Source organism: Nannobrachium achirus (assembly GCF_963921795.1).
Source record: "Nannobrachium achirus genome assembly, chromosome: 5".
NCBI lineage: Eukaryota > Metazoa > Chordata > Actinopteri > Myctophiformes > Myctophidae > Nannobrachium > Nannobrachium achirus.
This window is the reverse complement of record NC_137814.1, coordinates 60,874,909-60,896,904: the sequence shown is the minus strand read 5'-3', so window position 1 is coordinate 60,896,904 and position 21,996 is coordinate 60,874,909. Positions and strand designations below refer to the sequence as shown.

General features: G+C 42.2%; 1 protein-coding gene across 1 annotated transcript in view; it reads right to left on the bottom strand.

Moving 5' to 3' along the window:
• kcnq3 (potassium voltage-gated channel, KQT-like subfamily, member 3) overlaps positions 1 to 21,996 on the bottom strand; it is a gene marked incomplete at both ends in the record, with an annotated part of 256,289 nt that overhangs the window by 25,599 nt on the left and 208,694 nt on the right. Inside the window, 3 exons of the mRNA XM_080725955.1 lie at positions 1,253 to 1,425; positions 1,930 to 2,056; positions 4,248 to 4,338. Coding sequence (XP_080582081.1) covers positions 1,253 to 1,425; positions 1,930 to 2,056; positions 4,248 to 4,338 — 391 coding nt within the window. The remainder of the gene's footprint in view (positions 1 to 1,252; positions 1,426 to 1,929; positions 2,057 to 4,247; positions 4,339 to 21,996) is intronic.

The window sequence follows — 21,996 nt, the reverse complement described above, 5'->3', positions numbered from 1 at the left end:
GCTGGGCGGCCAACAAAGTAAATCGTCACTGTCGGGCAGAAACCTCGTATCATCATACAAGGCCGTTTTCACAAAGGTAGTGAAAACAGCAGATCTACAAGCACACAACGCCTCGCGGTGCGAGGCGTTGTGTGCTTGTAGATCGGCTGTTTTCACTAGTTTAAATACTGTTTAAATGATAAATAAAAAACAAACGGTTTTGGACATACAAGGTTTCCACCCGACAACGACGAAATATAACTCATGTACAGTAATTGGCCCACTGGCTTGTCACTTGTCATGATCTGAAATGACAAATCTTTGAGTAGCAGCAGCGCGCAATGAGGGCCTCTCCAACTCTTTTTTCCCGGGCTGAATCAAGGGCCCAGCACGTCCCTGGCTCCCAGGTAGCCCAAGCAAAAAAAAAAATACATGTATGGTCATTGAGGGTGGGCAAGTTCTACGGTAAGTGCTATCGGCTACATGCGGTAGGAAGCTAGGGAGTGAGTCTGCCGTTCTAACTGCAACAGGGAGTTTATTCCACAGTTCTGGTGCCAGGAGGGCGAAAAGTCTAGGACGAGTGGATTGTTTGCCTGAGGTTTTTAGCAAGGGTTCTGTCAGCTTCCCTGTGTTAGCTAATCTGAGTGCAAAGGTGGGGTTGTAGGGTTCGATCAGGCTTTGGAGGTATGGAGGTGCTGTACCTTTGGTGGCTTTAAAGGCCAGCATCAGTGTTTTGCATTCTGTGCGGGCAGCAACCGGGAGCCAGTGAGGGAGTGGAGAAGGGGGGAGACATCAGAACATTTCGGCTGGTTGAAGACCAATCGTGCGGCGGCATTTTGGATCAGTGTATTTTCTGTTTTCTGTTATTGTGGGGAAGGTTTTCGATGAAAATAGCAGGTTAATCTGGGCTTTTCTGCAAAAGCAACTACAAAATGACGTATGTCACTCACATCTTCTGAAAAGCATTATCCCGAATTAAGAGTTTCTGAAAGCTGCACGTCGGAAAGTTGGAACTCTCCGACGAATAGTTTGGTGGTCCGAGACAGTATGGACATGCCTTTAAGTTAAGGCATAAGAGCTGGTACTTAAGACGATGAAAATACAGCCCAGACTCTGAGACAGACAGACAGACAGACAGACAGACAGAGATGTGTGCATTTTAGGTTCTGTGCAATCAGTGACTTCCCACTCGGAACGTCACTCCCGCCTCGGGTCCTCTGCGATACACGCGCAAAGTTTGTAGTCAAATGGCGGCCCCGGTGTAGGGTATTACCTTGCTGTGTGCGTAGATGGCGGAGCCCAGCAGCTTCCAGGTGCCTCCCCTGCGGTCCATGCGCAGCATGCGCAGGATCTGCAGGAAGCGCAGGCTGCGCAGCGACGTGGCCAGCACGTTGCCCTGGTTACGCACCACCACCACCGGCACCGAGGCGATCAGCACGAAGATGTCTGAGCACAGAGAGAGAGCGCAAACCACACGTCATGGTTCGCCGCAGTTATCACATATAGTCACCCCATTGCAACATATTTTCTAAGCTAATCGTAATTATTTTTGCCATAATCGTTATTGGGGACATGCAGAGAATGGTAGAGGAGCAGGGGTTGACTTTCCTAAAAGAGCAAGTTTTTTGACGTTTCTAGTCCGAAAAATAGCTGATCTGCAAGCTTATCGGCTAATTTACGGCATACGGCATGGATTTCGCAGAGGGCAATTATTTCAGCGTAAAATTGCAAGTTCAGGAAAAGTTCAGGAAAGTTTAGAAATGGCAATTCATTCTCTTGAATGCTGCAGATGCCTTTGGGTATGGCATGTAAAGGGACATTTGCATATCTTTCACCACAGCAAAATGCCAAATGCATGCTCCGGTGAGGGCACTAAAAAGCAGCTGGATGAAATGAATGAACTGAAATGTCACATTACCATCATGACCATACTTTCGGTCTGCTTGTTACCTAAGATACAGAGCGGCTTGCGGGCGAACTTGAGCCTCCCCCGCCATCCTTTGTAGCGACAGCAGCAGCCAGCCGACCAGATCCTCAACGCAAACTCTGCTCCGAAGACGAAGATGGTAAAGGTCTCCTGAACGCAGAGAATAACATAGACATGTCTTTTATCTTCACATTTCAACATTTCACATGTTTTTTGGGGGGGACAACGCTTTAGGCCAGGGGTCTTCAACAAGGGGTGCGGGAACATAGCAGATCTACAAGCACTGCGAGGCATTTTGAACTTATAGATCGGCTATTTTTGGCAAAGACGCCTGGTGTGGAGGGGAACTAGAAAGATGCAATTGGAAATTGCAAGTGTGGTTGCTGTTGACTCAAATGGCGAGCCAATCAGATAGGGGGAAAAGGATGACATCACAATATCAAGGTATCGTGATGTCTGATTGGCTGGAGGGTTACATCAGATGATAGACAGAAAAAATAGACAATTAGAAATTAGATTAGAAAAAACTAAAAAGAGCAGACTGAGTACAGAGCGAAAACACACATTAACATGAATCCAAAATACAACTGATGATCGCGCTGTCAAACAATAAAACTACAGTAGGCCTATATGGAATCAATGAAAAAAGTTGTGGGGTTCCTTGCTTCATCTCTCTCTCTCAACTAAGGGGTCCTTGGACTGAACAACTTTGAAGACCCCTGCCTAAGTTGAGCCAAAAAGCCATTTTGGTTAGAACTGACTGAAGATAACTTTGTACTTCAAGTTTAAAATGATACTAAATATCATTGGACACTTATTTTTCGGTGTCCAAATAAATTCCAAATATTATCAAATTATCTTGCAGCACCCCTGAACTGCCATCAAGATACCCCAGGTTGCCCCGTCACCCACTTTGAAAACCCCTGCCTTAGGCACTTCAAGATGGGAACAGTTAAACGTTTGTAAAGGAGCACTGGTCATTTAATCCTCTGGCTGTTTGTGTGTCAACCCCGTCCGTCATTGATGACCTGACTTTGAATCCACAACCCTGAGAGGTCCATGTTTACATTGTTTCAGCTAGGCCAGGGGTCCTCACAGGGGCCCAGGTCTATTGTCAAACATTGGCCAAATTGTTACATACCGGCAATATAAGAACAAGGCAAACATTTTGAAAACAGACGATCTACAAGCTCACAGCGCCTCGCAATGTGAGGCGTTATCAGCTTGTAGATTTGCTATTTTCACAATAATTATCGGTAGAACCGAATCGAGCAAAATGTAATGCCTCAACTCCAACAATTCCAAGTGCTTGTCAGGGTGGGGGGTCCAAAGTTCAAACAGCCTATGATTCTTTTGGGGGGTCACAGCCTGAAAAGGTTGAGCTGCTGTAGACTTAATAAAATGGACCTGAGTTTGCTCTGCACTTGGACCGAGCAAATATGTTTGTAAAAAATAGACGATCTTCCAAGCTTGCAATGCGCTGCAACCGTGAGCTTGTAGATCTGCATTTTTTTTTTTTTACTTATGTTCCCCTCGGAATATGGATGCATTATAAGTATTTATATCGCATAAATATTCATATTTATGCATTAATAATGAATGAATGAATGAATGACCTTTATTTATATGGCACACTTCACAGCACGAATGCACAGAGTGCTTTACAGAGATACACTGTAAAAGCAATCTGTCTACAGTTGCAGAGTTACAGTCAGAGATACACAATACAAACGTAAGTAAGCTCTACAGTTAAAAATAAACAGTAGTAACCAGTGTTGTAAAGTAACTAAGTACATTTACTTAAGTACCGTACTTAAGTACACTTTTGAGTTATTTGTACTTTACTTGAGTAATTCCAATTTCCAATACTTTTACTTCTACTCCACTACATCTCGGATCCGAATATTGTACTTTTACTCCACTACATTTATTTCAAAACTTTAGTCACAAGTTACTTTGTAGATTTGTATTATTATTACAAAACATACATTAACCACTTCAGCCGTATATGTTTGGGCCATTTGAATATAGCCGATCTACAAGCTCACAATGCGTCGCGATGCGATGCATTGTGAGCTTGTAGATCTGCTATTTTCAAAAGATTTTTATACATTTGATAACTTAAAATGGAACATTCTGCACGATGAGTACTTTTACTTTTGGTACTTTAAGTACATTTTGATACCAATACTTTTGTACTTTTACTCAAGTAAATGTTGAATACCGGACTTCTACTTGTAACAGAGTAGGCCTACATCTACATTGCAGTATTGATACTTTTACTTAAGTAAAGAATGTAAGTACTTTTTACACCACTTGGTAGTAACACATGTCAACTCACCAGTATGACCAGCCAGTGTGCAGATACCTTCTCATGCTCCTTGAAGGTGGTCAATATGGCCAGTATGAGACATCCCAGTACAACCAGGAAGCTGTAGGAAAACCCAAACAAAACCAGTATATGAGACCCAATACAACCAGAACTAGGGCTGTCACGATATGACATTTTACATGACGATTAATTGTCACTCAAATAATTGGCGATTAACGATTTAATTGTGTTTTTGTCGTTGATAATTACATTTCTGTTTGGCTTTTAGGCTTTGAAGTTGTACATGGTAGATATGACACATAACCTAAATATACAAAGAAATTACTGACATATTTGACAACTTACTTAAAAAAATAACTTTGATAGGGGAAATAGCCGATCTACAAGCTCACAACGCGTCGCGATGCGACGCGTTGTGAGCTTGTATATCTGCTATTTCCACTATTTCAGACATTTTTCAACATTCACGATTATGACGATCATGACAAAATAATTGCGATAATGTCAAATAATCACGATTAGACGATTATGTAATAATTGTGACAGCCCTATATGAGACCCAATACAACCAGAACAGAAACTTGCAGGAAAACCCAAACAAAACCAGTATGAGATCCCAGTACAACCAGAACCGAAACCCGTAGGAAAACACCAACAAACCAGTCGGCCTATGAGTCATCTAGTACAACCAGAAAACTGTAGGACAAACACACAACAAGTATGAGAATAGATAGATAGATAGATAGATAGATAGATAGATAGATAGATAGATAGATAGATAGATAGATAGATAGATAGATAAGATAGATAGATACCTTTATTATCCCAAAGGGGAAATTCAGTTGTCCAGTTGTAGCACAGCAGTATACAGTTATTTACAACGTTACAGAGAAGTAGGAAAAGATAGATAAGAGTAAAAACAAGAGCAGTACAGTACCAAAAAAGAGAAGGTGCATCAATAGAGGGGGCGAATTAAATATAAGTATATATACATAAAGTGTCTTACAAAAAAGAGACCAAAGCAGTCAATGCTAGTTAGTGCAACAAGTATCTCACTGTCATTGTTAAACAAGACAAATACTCAGAAACTACCAACACAACCTAATAGTGCAATGTCGAAAAACAGTGCGAAAAAAACAACAGAAACAGCTCAGAGCAGAAGAAACTAGGCAGTGTGTCACCGCGAGACGCACATGAGCACTCTCCCTGGAAGGTCCTTAGAGGTCAAAGTCAATACAGCAATAGTTCCAACCTAATAGTGCAAAGTAAAAAAAAACAATAGGCTACCAGTACAACCAGACCCTGTAGGAAAACACCAAGGCCGCAATCAGACATACGCGTGAGGCCGCAATCAGACATAAGTCACGTGGTTTCATGTCGTTGCCGTGTCTCTTGCTCAACCGAAGGCTGTCTTTTGGCCAAGAGATTTGCAAGAGACAAAAAAAACACGTGACCTTCATTGACAATGAATTGGATCCCTCCACCACCCTCATTCTCAGATGATACGGACACGATAGCTGTCGCAACTGTCTGTAGCGCGCCCAACACAATCAGTATGAGACACCAGTAGGCCTACAACCAGAAACATGTAGGAAAAGACTAAACCAGTTCAGTGTACAGCTGGACCAGTAGGCACACAAGTCTTGTTATATCTCTGTCAGAAACCTTCCTTGTATCTCCATATTTCAAATGTGTTTCTTGCAAATAATGGCCTACATATAAGAGTATTGGGCAAAAGTGAAAACAAAAGAAACAATTGCAGATCAACAGGCTCACAATGTCAGGGGGCCAGGAAAGGTGTGGAAGTAAACAAGTTAGATGTTGCCTACAGGTCCACCAGACTGCAACGCTGCATTATGACCACTAGATGGGGCCAAATGTCTTCCCTTAGTAGAGTATGAAACCCAAACAGTTTCCCTACAGAGGAAATAAACCCTGGAACATGACAGTAAGTCTGACAGTGAGCCCAAATAAACAGAACGTGTCAGTTATTGGCCGTCTCTGCATCATTTTAAACACCGATAGAGAGAAGCAATGAATCCTCTGCTACACCTTTAATTAAACGAAGACGGATATTGTCAGTGTATATTCCATCTGTGAATATCTTTTACAGTTCTGTAAGACAATATGTCTCTGAGTCTGAGTGTCATATTGGGCTATATGTTTTCACTACCCCAATGCACTGAAATAAACCAATCATTTTGTCAAACTGTTACTGGATGTTTGAATTAGCATCAATAAGTTCCGGGTCTTTTGAAAAGCAAAGACACATTTTGTTCAACAAACTGCAACATACAATTCAATGTAATGTGTTGTCCGTGCAGTGTTATTTTGACTTCACTTGTGCTGTGCTGTAGGTGATGTTTGATTTAATCAAAACGCTCTAGTCTATTAGCCTACTGTGATAGTAATCATTGCTATAGTCCCCTTCAGTCCCCTTCTCTCCAGCTCTTTTTAGTAAAACTGAAAACTGGATAAACAAGTGGAATTGACATACTCTATTTTGATTGTCTTAGTACCAGCTCTTATGCCTTACCCCATTCAGAATTTAGCCTACAAATACATACACTAAAATGTGTACCCGGCCTGAACTTAAAGGCCTGTCCATACTGTCTCCGACCGACCACCAAACTTTTCGTCTGAAAGGTCCGGTTCAAAACTACTAAATGACGTCACTCTTATCTTCTGAAAAGCATTACCCCGAATTAGAGTTCGGAAAGGTGCACGTAGGAAAGTCGCAATTCTCAGACGAAGGGTTTGGTGGTCGGAGACAGTATGGACAGGCCTCTAAGTAAAGGCATAAGAGCTGGTGCTTAAGACTATCAAAATACAGCCCACAATGTGACATAGCCGTTTACACAATGCTGCACCCCCTCCAACTATATGTTTCCCCTTTTTATTTTTTTAATTATATTTTGACACTTGTTTTGGCAATGTAAACATATTTTCTCATGCCAATAAATCGAAGTGAATTGAACTGAAATTGAAATTGTGCAGATGATATCTTCACTGTCGGGCAGAAACCTTGTATCTCCAAGTTTCAATATTTGTATGTCTTTTCGTAAAGTAAAGCCCTGCTTCATCATACAAGACTGCCGCACAAAATTAGTGAAAATAGCAGATCTACAAGCGCACAACGCTGTTGCGTGTAAATCGGCTATCTTCACTACTTTAAATCATTTCTAAAATGATGACTACAAAACAAACGGTTTTGGACATACAAGGTTTCCACCCGACATAGCAAGAACATAACAACTTTGTCACAATGAAATGAGCAGTGGTGTAAAGTAACCAAGTAGATTTACTTAAGTAATGTACTTTTGAGCTATTTGTACTTTACTTGATTATTTCCAATTTCGAATACTTTCACTTCGACTCCACTACACCTCGGATCCAAATATCTTTTACTCTACTACATTTATTTGAAAACTTTAGTTACTAGTTACTTTGCAGATATAAATGATTATATTATAAAACATACATTAATCCACTTTAGCCCTATTTTATACCTAGGCTATTTGAAAATAGCCGATCTGCAAGCTCCCAACGCGTCGCGATGCGACGCGTTGTGAGCTTGTAGATCGGCTATTTTCAAACATTTTATACTTTTACTTTAATTACATTTTGATGCCAATACGTTTGTACTTTTACTCAAGTACATTTTTTATTCTGGACTTTTACTTGTAAGGCTGCAGCCACACCAAAATACCTAGAGTGGAATCCTCCAATGCATTGCAATGAGAATAGAGTGTTTTTTGCAGAAATCCTCTAATGGCATGAAACTGCCCCCTTCTCATTGAAATGCATTGGCGGATTTCACTCTAGGTATTTTGGTGTGGCTGCAGCCTAAGGGTGCCCTCACACCCGGAATCCGCGTTCCGCCAATGCATTTCAATGAGAAGGGAGCGTTTTTTGCAGAAATCCTCTGCTGGCATGAAACCGCTTAACTCTCATTGAAATGCATTGGCGGAACGCGGATTCCACTCTCATAGGTATTTTGGTGTGAGGGCACCCTAACAGAGTATTTCTATACTGCAGTATTGATACTTTTACTTGAGGAAAATGGGAATACATTTGACTGGAGGCGCGTGTGTGTGTGTGTGTGTGTGTGTGTGTGTGTGTGTGTGTGTGTGTGTGTGTGTGTGTGTGTGTGTCTGCCACCATGCTGACTACGACTCTGCTTTCGTTTCCTTTATTCCAGCTGACTGCACGGTGCACACGTCCAATTACCGCTCCAATCTCACAGATTGAAACACATCAGGAATATCTGGAATTATCCCATTCATTCCAGCAGAATGTGATAGATTACCCTGAACAGAAAACATTATATAAACCCAGCCAAGTATATCTGGCCGACTCCCACTGCGAGACAGCCAATTAACATTTAGTCAGTGTGTGTGTGTGTGTGTGTGTGTGCGTGTGTGTGTGTGTGTGTGTGTGTGTGTGTGTGTGTGTGTGTGTGTGTGTGTGTGTGTGTGTGTGTGTGTGTGTGTGTGTGTGTGTGTGTGTGTCTAGATAAGGGTGCTGTCAGATGAATGTGTAGTGTTATGAACCGTAACCTTTACACTTCACAGCAGATAGCACAACCACACACACACAAGCGCGCGCGCGCACACACACACACACACACACACACACACACACACACACACACACACACACACACACACACACACACACACACACACACACACACACACACTGTATCATGCAATTATCTGTAGGCTACAGCACAGTGTGCGTACTGTATGAATGTTAGTGTTTGTGTGTGTGAGTGTGCGTGTGCTATACTGTCTTAATCACACAAGAGTGTTGCACAACTGTTGTGAAAATAGCAGATCTCAAAACGCATACACACGGCAATGAGTTGTGAGCTTGTAGATTAGCAATTTTCATCATTTTATAAAAAAAGAAGAAAATGAATGACTTTGGACATAATTATACAAGGTTTCACCGACAACGAATACATGCAGTGTGTGTGTGTGTGTGTGTGTGTGTGTGTGTGTGTGTGTGTGTGTGTGTGTGTGTGTGTGTGTGTGTGTGTGTGTGTGTGTAGGGGTGTGTGTGTGTGTGTGTGTGTGTGTGTGTGTGTGTGTGTGTGTGTGTGTGTGTGTGTGTGTGTGTGTGTGTAGGGGTGTGTGTGTGTGTGTGTGTGTGTGTGTGTGTGTATGTGTGTGTGTGTGTGTGTGTGTGTGTGTGTGTGTGTGTGTGTGTGTGTGTGTGCGTGTGTGTGTGTGTGTGTGTGTGTGTGTGTGTGTGTGTGTGTGTGTGTGTGTGAGAGAGAGAGAGAGAGAGAGTGTGCGTGTGACATTAGGGTGATGTCTGTTAAAAGGCTGCTGTTATGAAAGCATTAGCAGTATGGTAGGGTTATGATGGACAGATTGGACGCCGTACAGGAAGGCGTACAGTCAGTAAGTGCTCCAGCTTCCCAGATTGAGATCTGTGTGTGTGTGTGTGTGTGTGTGTGTGTGTGTGTGTGTGTGTGTGTGTGTGTGTGTGTGTGTGTGTGTGTGTGTGTGTGTGTGCGTGTGCGTGTGACTTCAGACCGTAATAAAGCGCCCCGGGGCATGAGGATGCGAGAAAACACAGACACAGATTGAGGCGTCACACCCATGCACACACTGTAATCCATTACGGCCGGGCTACACCAAGCCGCTTTGCGCGCGTCAGTGCGTATGCGGGTCGCGCGCGCGTATGTGCGTTTTGGATAGATCCAATGTATATCAATTCAGCCGGCTACACCAAGCGTACGGATAGCGCGAACCGCGGATACGCATTCCCTAAAAAGTTCTATTTTTTAAGCACACGTATGCGTTTTGTACACAGACTATCTGGTCTTCCTCACATATACACCCTCCTTGGTGTAGCCTGGAGCGTTTACGCATACGCGAGCGTCTTCACGGACAGTACGTGCATATGCGCGCATTTTTTGGTGTAGTCCGGCCGTTAGGCACTGTTGTCAGGTGGAAACCTCATAATACTGTATGTCAGGGGTCTTCAACGTTTTCAGGCCAAGGACCCCTTAGTTGAGAGAGAGATGAAGCAGGGACCCCCACAACCTGTTCATAGATTCCATATTTAATCGTTTGACAGAACAATCATCAGTGTATTTTGGATTCATGTCAATTTGTGTTTTCAGATATTTAACCACTTGAACCATCAATACTTAATAAACTTGACCGTTCACTCAGTACTTAGTCTGCTCTTTTTTTTTTCCCTCCCACACCAAAGCTCTTTTTTCATATCAAGGTCCATTATTTTATTTATTGGTATTGGGCGTTTGAGCCACAGACCACCATTTAGCCTCTCACACCCAAAACAGAATGGTTTGTTGTCGTTGGCTAAGAAATATGTCCATAATTCCATGCTGTGCTAGTATTGATGTTGGTACCATAGGAGAGATAACAGGCAAACACTGATCAAAATAACAATTCTTACTGTCTCTAATTGTGTACACTTCTTGCAGATTAAAGGAGTAGTTCACCCCAAAATGACTTTTTTTCTATTGATTACTCACGCTATGGAGAGTTCAATAATAGTTTTAGTTTTTTGTCGCATTTTTAAGACAAAGATTTGATTGCAATAAATATACCCCCATTGATTCTGGGTGGGGACCCAAATGCATTTGGGTCCCCATTCGAAATCAATGGGGGTATATTTACTAAAAACACATTTTTGTCTAAGGAACCCAACAGTGAAAACTCAAGTTTCCATAGCGTTAGTAATCAATAGAAAAAAAAGTCATTTTGGGGGTGAACTACTCCTTTAAGTAATGCATGTTTTACAATAATTTAACTCTAGAGGGTATAAAATGAAATCTGCTTTGTAGTTCTAAAGCTGGTTGCACACTGCACTGCGTTTTCTCGTTGCGTTTTGGAAATCCAAAATCCTCGAAAGCATTTTTCAGGCCAAGGAGAGAGAGAGAGAGAGAGAGAGAGCAAAGGACCCAGTGGTGACAGTTGCGAAAATCGGAAAAAATCAACCCTGGTCCGAAAATAAATACGAAACGGGCGGCAGTGTGCAAACGTGATTGACATAACGTGAGGTTGATTTCTTTATTCACGCGCTCCGAAATTCACTCCGATATTCGGCCCGAAAAACGCAGCAGTGTGCAAAGACCTTTAATTTTCAAAAGTGTGTGTGTTTGAGTGATGGACTTTGTGTGTGTCGTAGAGGACACAAAGGTGTTTGGCCAAGTTTGAAGCTGGTCAGTAGGGCAGTTGTCCAGAACTGAAAATACACATACAGTATTTCTGTCTGACTGAAAGAGAGAAACACAAGTATTTTCTCTAAACCCTTCCCTGGGTAGAGAGAGGAGAAACAGCCCACAGCCTCTTAAAGAAATAGATTAAGTTGAACATACATGTGTCTTTGCAGCCTGGAGGAGGTCAGTGGTTCAAGTCCCTGGTGTGAGAAGATGTGGGCAGGGTCAGTGTGGAGGAGTAATGCTCCCCGCTCCGCTCATCCACTGCTCACTAAACTACTCTCAAAGTGCCCTTGAGCAATTAAGTGTTCTTGATGTTTGCTTTGTTTTATTCCTTCCCTCTTTGCAGAGGTGGGTAGATCTGTCTGTCTGTCTGTCTGTCTGTCTGTCTGTCTGTCTGTCTGTCTGTCTGTCTGTCTGTCTGTCTGTCTGACCTATAGTTGAACATACAGTATTTGAGTATTATGTCTCCAAATATCCATTCAACATAGTGTCACTGAACACAAAATGCTAGCGCCATGGTTTCAACAACAGTGAAACCACATCATATCGGCTCTTCTATCTCAGCTACACAGTGCACTACTCTACACTATACTACTACCCACTTCACGGTACTACAACTGTTTTCAAAAGGGGCCACATTAGACCATTTTGAAACACCCAAGGGCCGACTACATCTCCTGACATAATGTACTTTCGGTCAGACTGTAACAAAGTCGCATACTGTACTGTACATACCATATCGTCACTGCCTGGCCAAAACCTCTTAACTCCATTTTTGAGGTTTTTGATTTTTTTGGCATAAATCAGGGCTATTGAACACCCTTACAGCTGAGTGTTGGTTAAAATAATATTGAACCAATTGAAAGTAGTAAAAAGTGCTTGGGACAAAACATCCTAACTCCACACTTTCTGCCAGACCATCTTTAACTCCCCCTGATTGACCCTCTCTTTTTTTTAATAGCATAATGGCCTTTCTTTGACCCCTTCAGAATGAGACAACAGGGAACAAGGAATCCTGACAAATTATACTCTGGGAAAATAGTCTCGTCTGACGGTGCTGGGCCTTTCATAAAACAATGTAGGAATTATGCCGAAGGCCGTATACATTTGGCCTAGGGCCGCGTTTGCCCCAAGGCCACACTTTGGACACACTGAGACTCATCCATCCATGGGGCTCAGCAGGCACGTGCACACAGACGTCAAAGGGGGCTTGAGCCCCTGCCCTTTTATCCGTCTGTAAAAAGTGCCCTCTCCAGACTTGGAGGTCTGCTATTTTCGCTATTTTCACAAAAAGGCCCTTTTAAAGGTATATTCAGTGATTGTATTTCATTCAAATAAAATATAATTGGTACATTTTCCATTCATTCTCCTCACTAGAATGTGTGCTGACCATATAAGGACTTCCACCATGGCCCGTGTTACGAGCATAGCTAGATTCTTTTTTTCAGAGGTGGCCAGCCAGTCCTCGACCAAGTAGAGTATGGCCATAGTTATGTTATGATGTTTAGTTATGATGGTGAAAATAAAAGTTTTGAGAACCACACAATGCCTAGATTGTAAACTACTGAACTCACAAAATGCCATACAGTCTCGTAGTAAATCAGTATCATACATATCCTGAAGCTGGAGACGTAGGCCTACTGATATTCAGTGATTGGGTCTAATGATCAAAACGATTGGGTCTAATGATCAAAACGATTGGGTCTAATTAAAATGAGAACATTATAATGGTGTAAAACATCTATAAAAACTAAACATTTCCACGCTTTAAGGCCAGTAAGGGACAAGATGACCCCCGGCCACTTTCATTATCACTGAATACACCTTTAAGAAATGACGGCCCCTGCCTCTCTAACATTCTCTGCACGTCCCTGGGGCCTAGTGTGTTTGGAATCTGTGCTCTAACACTGTGAAACCATGAGAACATGAATATTTAATCAGACTATAGGGAAAAAAATCATATGCGCACACACACACACACACACACACACACACACACACACACACACACACACACACACACACACACACACACACACACACACACACACACACACACACACACACACTGTGCACTGTGTCTGTGAGTGTGGTTACTCATGAAGGCAAGGCTTGGTTCTGCTGGGTGTGAACCAGAGCATGGATAATAATTCCACACAAGCAGAGGATGCAGAGAGCGGTCGGCGACAAAGACAAACACACAAAGACCCTTCAATGTCCCTTAGATTGAATGTGTCTATAGGCAGTGTTGGGAAAGTTCACTTTCTATTATGAACTAATTCAGTCCACCATTTTTAAAACAAACTATTTCAGTTCATCGTTCATAATTCAGATACAAGTTCATGGTTCCAAAAATGAACGATTTTGGTCCTTTTTTTTTTAATGTTCCCTTTTGTTCAATATGTTGTTTCGAGCTATTATTTGTCAAAATTATTTCATCCAATTTAACATTGAGGTACATACCGTCGTGACTGGTTCACCTTGTCACATTTCACTCAGGTTTTTTCATATCACTTACTTCACACTGTCTACTGCCTTCACCCACTTATGTATTGCAATGTAGTTTCAAATACAGCCACGGGGTGGCACTTAGGAGTCAGCAAACATCAGCAGGATATATAATGTCTCATACAAGAAATGTATTTATCCATGGCATGTTATGGAAAGTAAATACAAATGTTAATCAGAAACAGATTGGTTTCTTCTTTCCCCACCACAGTCATGCAATTTAGCTAAATTATGTTTTAATTAAAGTTGTACTATGTAACTTTTTTTATAAAACAAATCTTAAAATTCTCCTAACTATTAAATCACAAAAGTTTTAGAAGATCCGCGCCGTGAATTTCAGCCTGTAAAGCCTTCTCTGTATGTAAACTGAGATCCTTGCCGTGGACCGGATCTCGCGCCAAAATTGCGTCATCACACTACCGGCCAATCACAGCGAGGGTTATACAACTGCCGGCCAATCACAGCGCATCTTGAAGTGGGGTCGCTATGGCAGCCATATTTGTTGTCGCCCGTTTGTACCATCCCTTCTCTAGGTAATTTCGCCTACCAGGCAGGGTGAAGGAGTCCGTATCTCTGGAATTACTGAACGCACAGGAACAAGGGACCCCTTAAAAGATAGATCTCAGCGAGGTGGAGGCAGACGCGGGGGTCTGAAGGTACGAAAAACGTCCGAAAGACGCGGACGCGACCGCGGTTTGCTATAGGGCTAATGACCACTAGTTGGGCATCTTACACAGTATGGCTTTAAGATTAAAGAAAATATTGAGTCTAAAAATGTCAAAAATCGTTCTTATTCTTATGTTCAATCACAATCAGAATTGGTTACCGGTATGTTCAATCACAATCAGAATTGGTTTCTTACCTATGTCAACTACATTTGAATAATAATAGTTACCTACTCCTTGCACAAGGGAAATTCAGTATTTTCAGCCCAACCAATTTGCTGCCCACAAGGAGCACGTGAGCAATTAGGAGTTAAGAGTCTTGCTCAGGGACACACATCAACATTGCTACCATGGTCTGGAATTGAACCAGGGACAACCAGGGGCTCTGGATCCCCAAGCAGGCTCCCTAACCATTCAGCTATGGCTGCCCATTTCTAAGCTTCTGATGATAGAGTTCGTAAAGACTTTTAATTGTAGGCTGTTATTGCTGCACACATCAGTCGGAGCTGCCGCTGAGCAATTCATAATGTTGGACTATAATATTACAAAACTAACATTAACCACTTTAATCCTATTTTATACCTTGGCTTTTTGAAAATGGACGATCTACGCTTTACATAGATTGTGCATTACATTCACACCAATCTCGCGAGACAAGAGTCAATGATGGCTATGAAAGGATGAGTGGGCGGTCCCTTTTCTTGACGATGGCTTGCCAGATTGCATTCACACACACAGATGGCAGGAAACCATGCAAGGCACCAACCTGCTCACCTGTAGCAACTAGGAGTTGAGACTTCAGCGTCTTGCACAAGGATTCTTAAACATTATCTCTGGGGGAGCCCAGAATCGATCTGAAAACCTTTCGAGAAACCTCTGTGTTTTATGCCAGTTTCTCTACCCCTGAGCCACCATCACACCTAATAAGATCCTTTACTCTAGCCTACCTATCTATCTAACATTATATTGATCAATTAATCGATAGCTTAATGGCTGTCTTTGCCATGAACACATAATAGGCAAAACTCAAATTGAAAAATGAATTTACATGATGATCTTCTTCCCGGATTCAAACTGCCTTACCCAAGGATTAAGACATTACAACACATTGATTCTACCACCAAGCCATGGTAACTCTATAATCGTTTGTAAAACACACACATACATCCTTCTGAGTACATTTGCAGAGCATCAGTCTGTCTTATCTACCCCTCCTGGTAGCACTTTACAATAATGACCTGTTATAAAGCATTTATAAACATTTATAACACATTAATAAGCAACTTGTAGATGAGTAATAATGAATGAACAAGCGGTTAATACATGTTTATTTAAACATTTATAACTATATTTAATAATCATTTATAAATTGTTAGTAACTAGTGAACTATTCATGAATAAGCCATTTGTAAACAATTATAAATATATTTTAAATCATTTGTAACCAAAGTTATTTAGTATTAGTGTTATTTAGACAGTTGTAGATTATGAAGTGTCTTCACTTTACATTAGGGCTCTTGATAACATCTACCAATGATTTATAGATAATTTAGGAATGCTTTACAAAGCATTTGTTAAACATGAACAAAAATGGAGGCCACATAAATAGACAGTTGTAAATAATGAATTAGTATATAAATAGCTTGTCTATGATTAGTTTCTTATCTACAAATAACTTATAACTGTGTTATTAATGTTTTAATAATCATTTACAAAGGCATAAAAAGGGTTATAAATGTTTTACTAAACATTTACCAATGTATATGAATAGCTTGTAAATGATTAGTTATTTATCTCTAAATAGCTTATAAATACTAAATAACTTTGGTTACAAATGATTTAAAATATATTTATAATTGTTTATAAATGGCTTATTCATGAATAGTTCACTAGTTAGTAACAATTTATAAATGATTATTAAATATAGTTATAAATGTTTAAATAAACATGTATTAACCGCTTGTTCATTCATTATTACTCATCTACAAGTTGCTTATTAATGTGTTATAAATGTTTATAAATGCTTTATAACAGGTCATTATTGTAAAGTGCTACCAAACTCCTTTTAATAAAATAACACTATAAACATTTTAGTTAGTTTTGCTATTTGATTTATTAAATAAATAAAAAACTAAGCTGAAATAAATAGCGTAGCATAGCTGAATGGTTAGGGAGCCCGCCTGGGAAACCAGAGCCTCTGGTTGGCCCTGGTTTGATTCCAGGCCAAGGTAGCGATGTCAATGTTTGTTCGTGAGCAAAACTCTTAGCCCATAATTTCTCACGCGCTCCTTGTGGGCAGCGAATCAGCTAGGTTAGGAAAATACTTAATTTCCTGACGAAATAGGTGTAGGATATACTGCTCAAAATAATGAACGGAACAAAATGTTCCCTTAATTCTTTGAGCAGTACTACAGTATACTGTACTCAAATAAATTAAGGGAAAATTTTGTTCCCTTCATTTCTTTGAGCAGTATATATATATTATATATATATATATATATATATATATATATATATATATATATATATTAAGGAAACAAACACATTATTATTATTATTTTTCTCCCTTTTCTCAATTCAAATGAGCTGTCTTGAGGGGTTCAGAGTCTTGCCCAAGGACTCTTCGACATTAACTCAGGGGGAGCCCGGATTCGAACTGGGAACCCTTCGTGCTCTAATAACAGTTTCTCTACCCCTGAGCTATGCCGCCCCATAAACATTAACAGAAAGTATGTAGTCTAGTACTTAACCACTGACCATTTGAAATACAAACAGTAACAAGGCAGCAGATCACCACTGCCCCTTAGTGGCGGACAGTTGAAAATCACATGACGTGCATGACATCCCTGACATGCCTGATCTGGGCAAATTGCCCCAGGAAATGTGACAAGGTGAACCAGTCACGACGGTACAGTATGTGTCCACTGCACACTCTTGCTGCACCCCTTGGCAATGTGAAATGACACTGAATACGTTATCCTTTCCCACTGTCATTGTCATAATGCTGATAAGGTTTTATTGTGAAGGCAAACGTTTCGGAATGTCCCACATCTTGCAAGTTTCCGAAACGACGCGTTGTGAGCTTGTACTGGGAGCTGACCAGTTAGTACAACCACAGTCTTCTACTGTTGTACTGGGAGCTGACCAGTACAACCACAGTCTTCTACTGTTGTACTGGGAGCTGACCAGTACAACCACAGTCTTCTACTGTTGTACTGGGAGCTGACCAGTACAACCACAGTATTCTACTGTTGAACTGGGAGCTGACCAGTACAACCACAGTATGTTACTGTTGTACTGGGAGCTGACCAGTACAACCACAGCCTGTTACTGTCGCACTGGGAGCTGACCAGTACAACCACAGTGTGTTACTGTTGTACTGGGAGCTGACCAGTACAACCACAGTGTTTTACTGTTGGTCACTGGGAGCTGGCCAGTACAACCACAGTGTTTTACTGTTGGTCACTGGGAGCTGACCAGTACAACCACAGTCTTCTACTGTTGTACTGGGAGCTGACCAGTACAACCACAGTCTTCTACTGTTGTACTGTAGCTGACCAGTACAACCACAGTCTTCTACTGTTGTACTGGGAGCTGACCAGTACAACCACAGTCTTCTACTGTTGTACTGGGAGCTGACCAGTACAACCACATTCTTGTGCTTTGCGTTCTTGTTGTTTGTGCGTGTCAGACTCATATTCTTTTGTATTTCTGTCTCATATTCTGAATAGCTGCAATCTACATAGGTCAATATACAATATGACACGATTGTATGTTAATTACGGTAAGGACAAACATCGTTTTCATCATCTGTTTAGAAAAAAGGTTTGCAAGCACACACCCAGACCAGTATGGCAAGGAAGAACCTCCATCCTAAAAATCTGCCAAATTATTTTGCTACTACTCCTAAAGAATTTGTCCAAACCTCACAAATCGATAAGCATGTCATGTGATCGAGATGTAACAGTCAGATTGTTCAGATTCCGTTCCACTTGGCTATGACTGCAGGCAACCCGGCCTGGTGGAGATGTGTGCCTCTCCTATATTGTACAATATCACTGTGCTGCAGTCTACTTCAGATTATATCATACAGTATAATGTGAGGTCTCCATTATCAAAGATATTACGTGTATACCCTTAGATAACCCCTTTCTCTCTCTCACTCACTCACTCACACACATGTACGCACGCACATGCACACACGTGTGCACACACAAACGCACATGCACACACACAGCAGGCCTAATAGATTGTACACTGGTCATGTGTTAGACACACAGCATGTGGATCGCTAGCAGCGTGTCGCGCCATTAAGCCGTGAGCCGGGGCCAATCGAAAATGAGGCGTGGGCAGTACAATCTTCGGTGTGATTGGCAATCACATATAACTCCCCCCGAAGAGCAGCTGTACTGTAGCAGCGCCCGTCTAACGCGTCGTACCGGAGGATGAGAAACCATTTCCTGTTGTGGGTGGAGTGGACGGGTTTGAGGTGGGGGCGGCGTGAAAGAAAGGATTTAGCTCCGGAGCTGAAGCTGTGAGCAGGTAATCATTGTTGTCGGGTGAAAACCTTGTATGTCAAACACACACACACACATTTGAAACTTGGAGATACGAGGTTTTTGCCCGACAGCGATGTAATGGTGTTTGGTGTGTGACTGAGAGTGCGTGCGTGCGTGCGTGCGTGCGTGCGTGCGTGCGTGCGTGCGTGTGTGTGTGCGTGCGTGCGTGTGTGTGTGTGTGTGTGAACAGGTAATGGGGCTTTTAGTGAATCGATGCTACTCATGAGGTGTGTGGAAATGGCTCTTGTCGTGTGTGTGTTTGGGGTGAGAGTGTGTGCAGTGGTGGGAGACGTACTCGCATTTCTTTTTACTTAAGTAAAAGTATCAATAGGCTACTGCAAATCAATGTAGAGATCCTCTGTTATAAGTAAAAGTCTGGTGTATAGGGATTTACTTGAGTAAAAGTGCAAGGGTATTACCATAAGTAAAAGTAGTAAAAATCATTTGCAGAGAGTCTGAGATTTAGAGGAGTAGAGTATAAAAGTATACTCTGGTAATGTAAAAATACCTACACATTTTAGTTACAGTACTTGAGTACCGCAGTGTTGCTAGGCAGATTCATTGAACTATATGGGCACATTACTGAGTATAAGGCGAGCTCTGACAGTATAATAAAACTTAATTCGGAACTGCAAACCTAAACACGTTTTGGTTGGTTTGAATTCTATTAAGTACATATAGCCGCCTTTACCCAGTATAGAGTTGTGCTCTGGTTCATCCAGCACTTTTACACCTGTTCTCTTACCCTGCATGATGTCTGCTGTCTGGGACGCCCCACGAGAGCACACCCAACCAGAGCAGAGCTGAGAATAATAGATGAGAGCAGAACATACACACAGAAATCTCTTCTAAATGGGTTTTCCACTAAGTAGGACAACACATTTTCAGTGGTGTTATCTATCAACTTACTATAAATATGAGCCTTTGTTCCAGACACAACACGCGCATTTTGTTCCAGTCTTCCAGACACGAAACAGTATGGATTCTAGCAGATGCAGCCTACTTTTAGAGTAGTTTGACCCAGATCTAAGATGGTTTCTTTGGCCTTAAACTAAGATCTTAAACTGGGGGTCAACACTAGTCTGATTTCAGACTGAGTCTGACATTGTGCCCTGCATGAACGAATTACCGGGGAGGGACTTTTGTGTGAGCGTGCGAGTGATCGCGTGCGAGTGATCGCGTGCAAGTGATTGCGACACACAGTGATCGCGACGCACGGTCAGGCCGTGTGTGTGTGTGTGTGTGTGTGTGTGTGTGTGTGTGTGTGTGTGTGTGTGTGTGTGTGTGTGTGTGTGTGTGTGTGTGTGTGTGTGTGTGTGTGTGTGTGTGTGTGAGTGTGTCTCTGTGTCTCTGTCTGAGCCAATGACTGCTTCCACACAGAACTGTGACCAGAAACATGTAATCAACATTAACAGCTTGGTGAAATCAGCACGTGTGTGTGCCTGCCTGCCTGCCTGGTGTGTAACTTCCTGAAATGAAATCATTTAACTGCTGATTGGATTGGATATTTGGTAGACACAACCCCACCCCCTGCGCTCATTGGAGGAGCAGACATTTGGGACAGTAAACTGCCGATTCATTTACTCAACACCAGACCAGAGAAACAGTCCATTCTGAGAGTGGGCGGGTCTATGGGCTGGAACCAGGATAGGTCAACGCATCACGTTGTGATGCGCTGTGAGCTTGTAGATTGGAGAACGAGGATATTCTTTTCAAACAGACTGAGAGGTCTGACCAGGCGGCAAGTTGCCGGATATGAATCTGTCGCACAAGCTCACAAGCTTGTTGCGAGCTTGTAGATTGGCTATTCTTGAGGTAGGGTTTGAAGGGCAACTGTTTTGAATCGCTGAGTGAGAGATCACAGTAAAAAATCCTAAGCATTCTTCCTCCACCATGGGAGAAAAAACAGCATCTGAAAGTTTGATGCAATGCATTTTTACACTTGAGTGCAGTGACCACCTATCCATCCTATGAGCGGCGGTGGGGTTCATTTGGTGCCGACCTGAGCACGCATACTGGTTCTTATCAGTGTGACGTGGTCCATTAAGGCATCTATTTGGTTAACAGTGCCACCCTCTAGGCCAGGGGTCTTCAACAGGGGGTCCGGGACCCCTAGGCGGTCCTCAGAGTTACTACAGGGGGTCCTCCAAATCTTTGTGTGATAGAAAAATGTTTCTCCTTTTTTATATTAAACCTAGCGTCCATATTCGGAGAACTTTAGCCAACAATAGCAGATCTACAAGCTCACAACGCCTCGCAGTGCTTGTAGATCGGCTATTTTCGGGAAAGAGCTTTTGTGTAGAGGGGAAAAAGAGCAGACTAAGTACAGAGAGAAAGGTCAAGTTTTACAAGTATTGACGGTTCAAGTGGTTAAATATCTGAAAGCACAAATTGACATGATTCCAAAATACACTGATGATTGTACTGTCAAACGATGACACTACTGTATATGGAATCTATGAACAGGTTGTGGGGGTCCTTGCTTCATCTCTCTCTCAACTAAGGGGTCCTTGGCCTGAAAACGTTGAAGACCCCCGATCAAGGCCATCGGCGTGAACTGCAGCCTATACATTATTCCCGCATTGTGGCCTTCATATCAGACCTCTGTCATTATGAAAAGAACATCCTCGTTCTCCGATAATCCATCACGTCGGCGCCCCGTAGCGGCCTTGAGGATATGATCGCCTCCCCCCCCCACCCCTGCCCCATGTGTGTGTGTGTGTATGTGTGGGGGGGGGGGGGGGGGCTCCTCGCCTGCGGTGATCCCCCCCCAGGGTGTTTTCCTTACAAGCAATTTAGCAGCCTGATCCAATAACTGA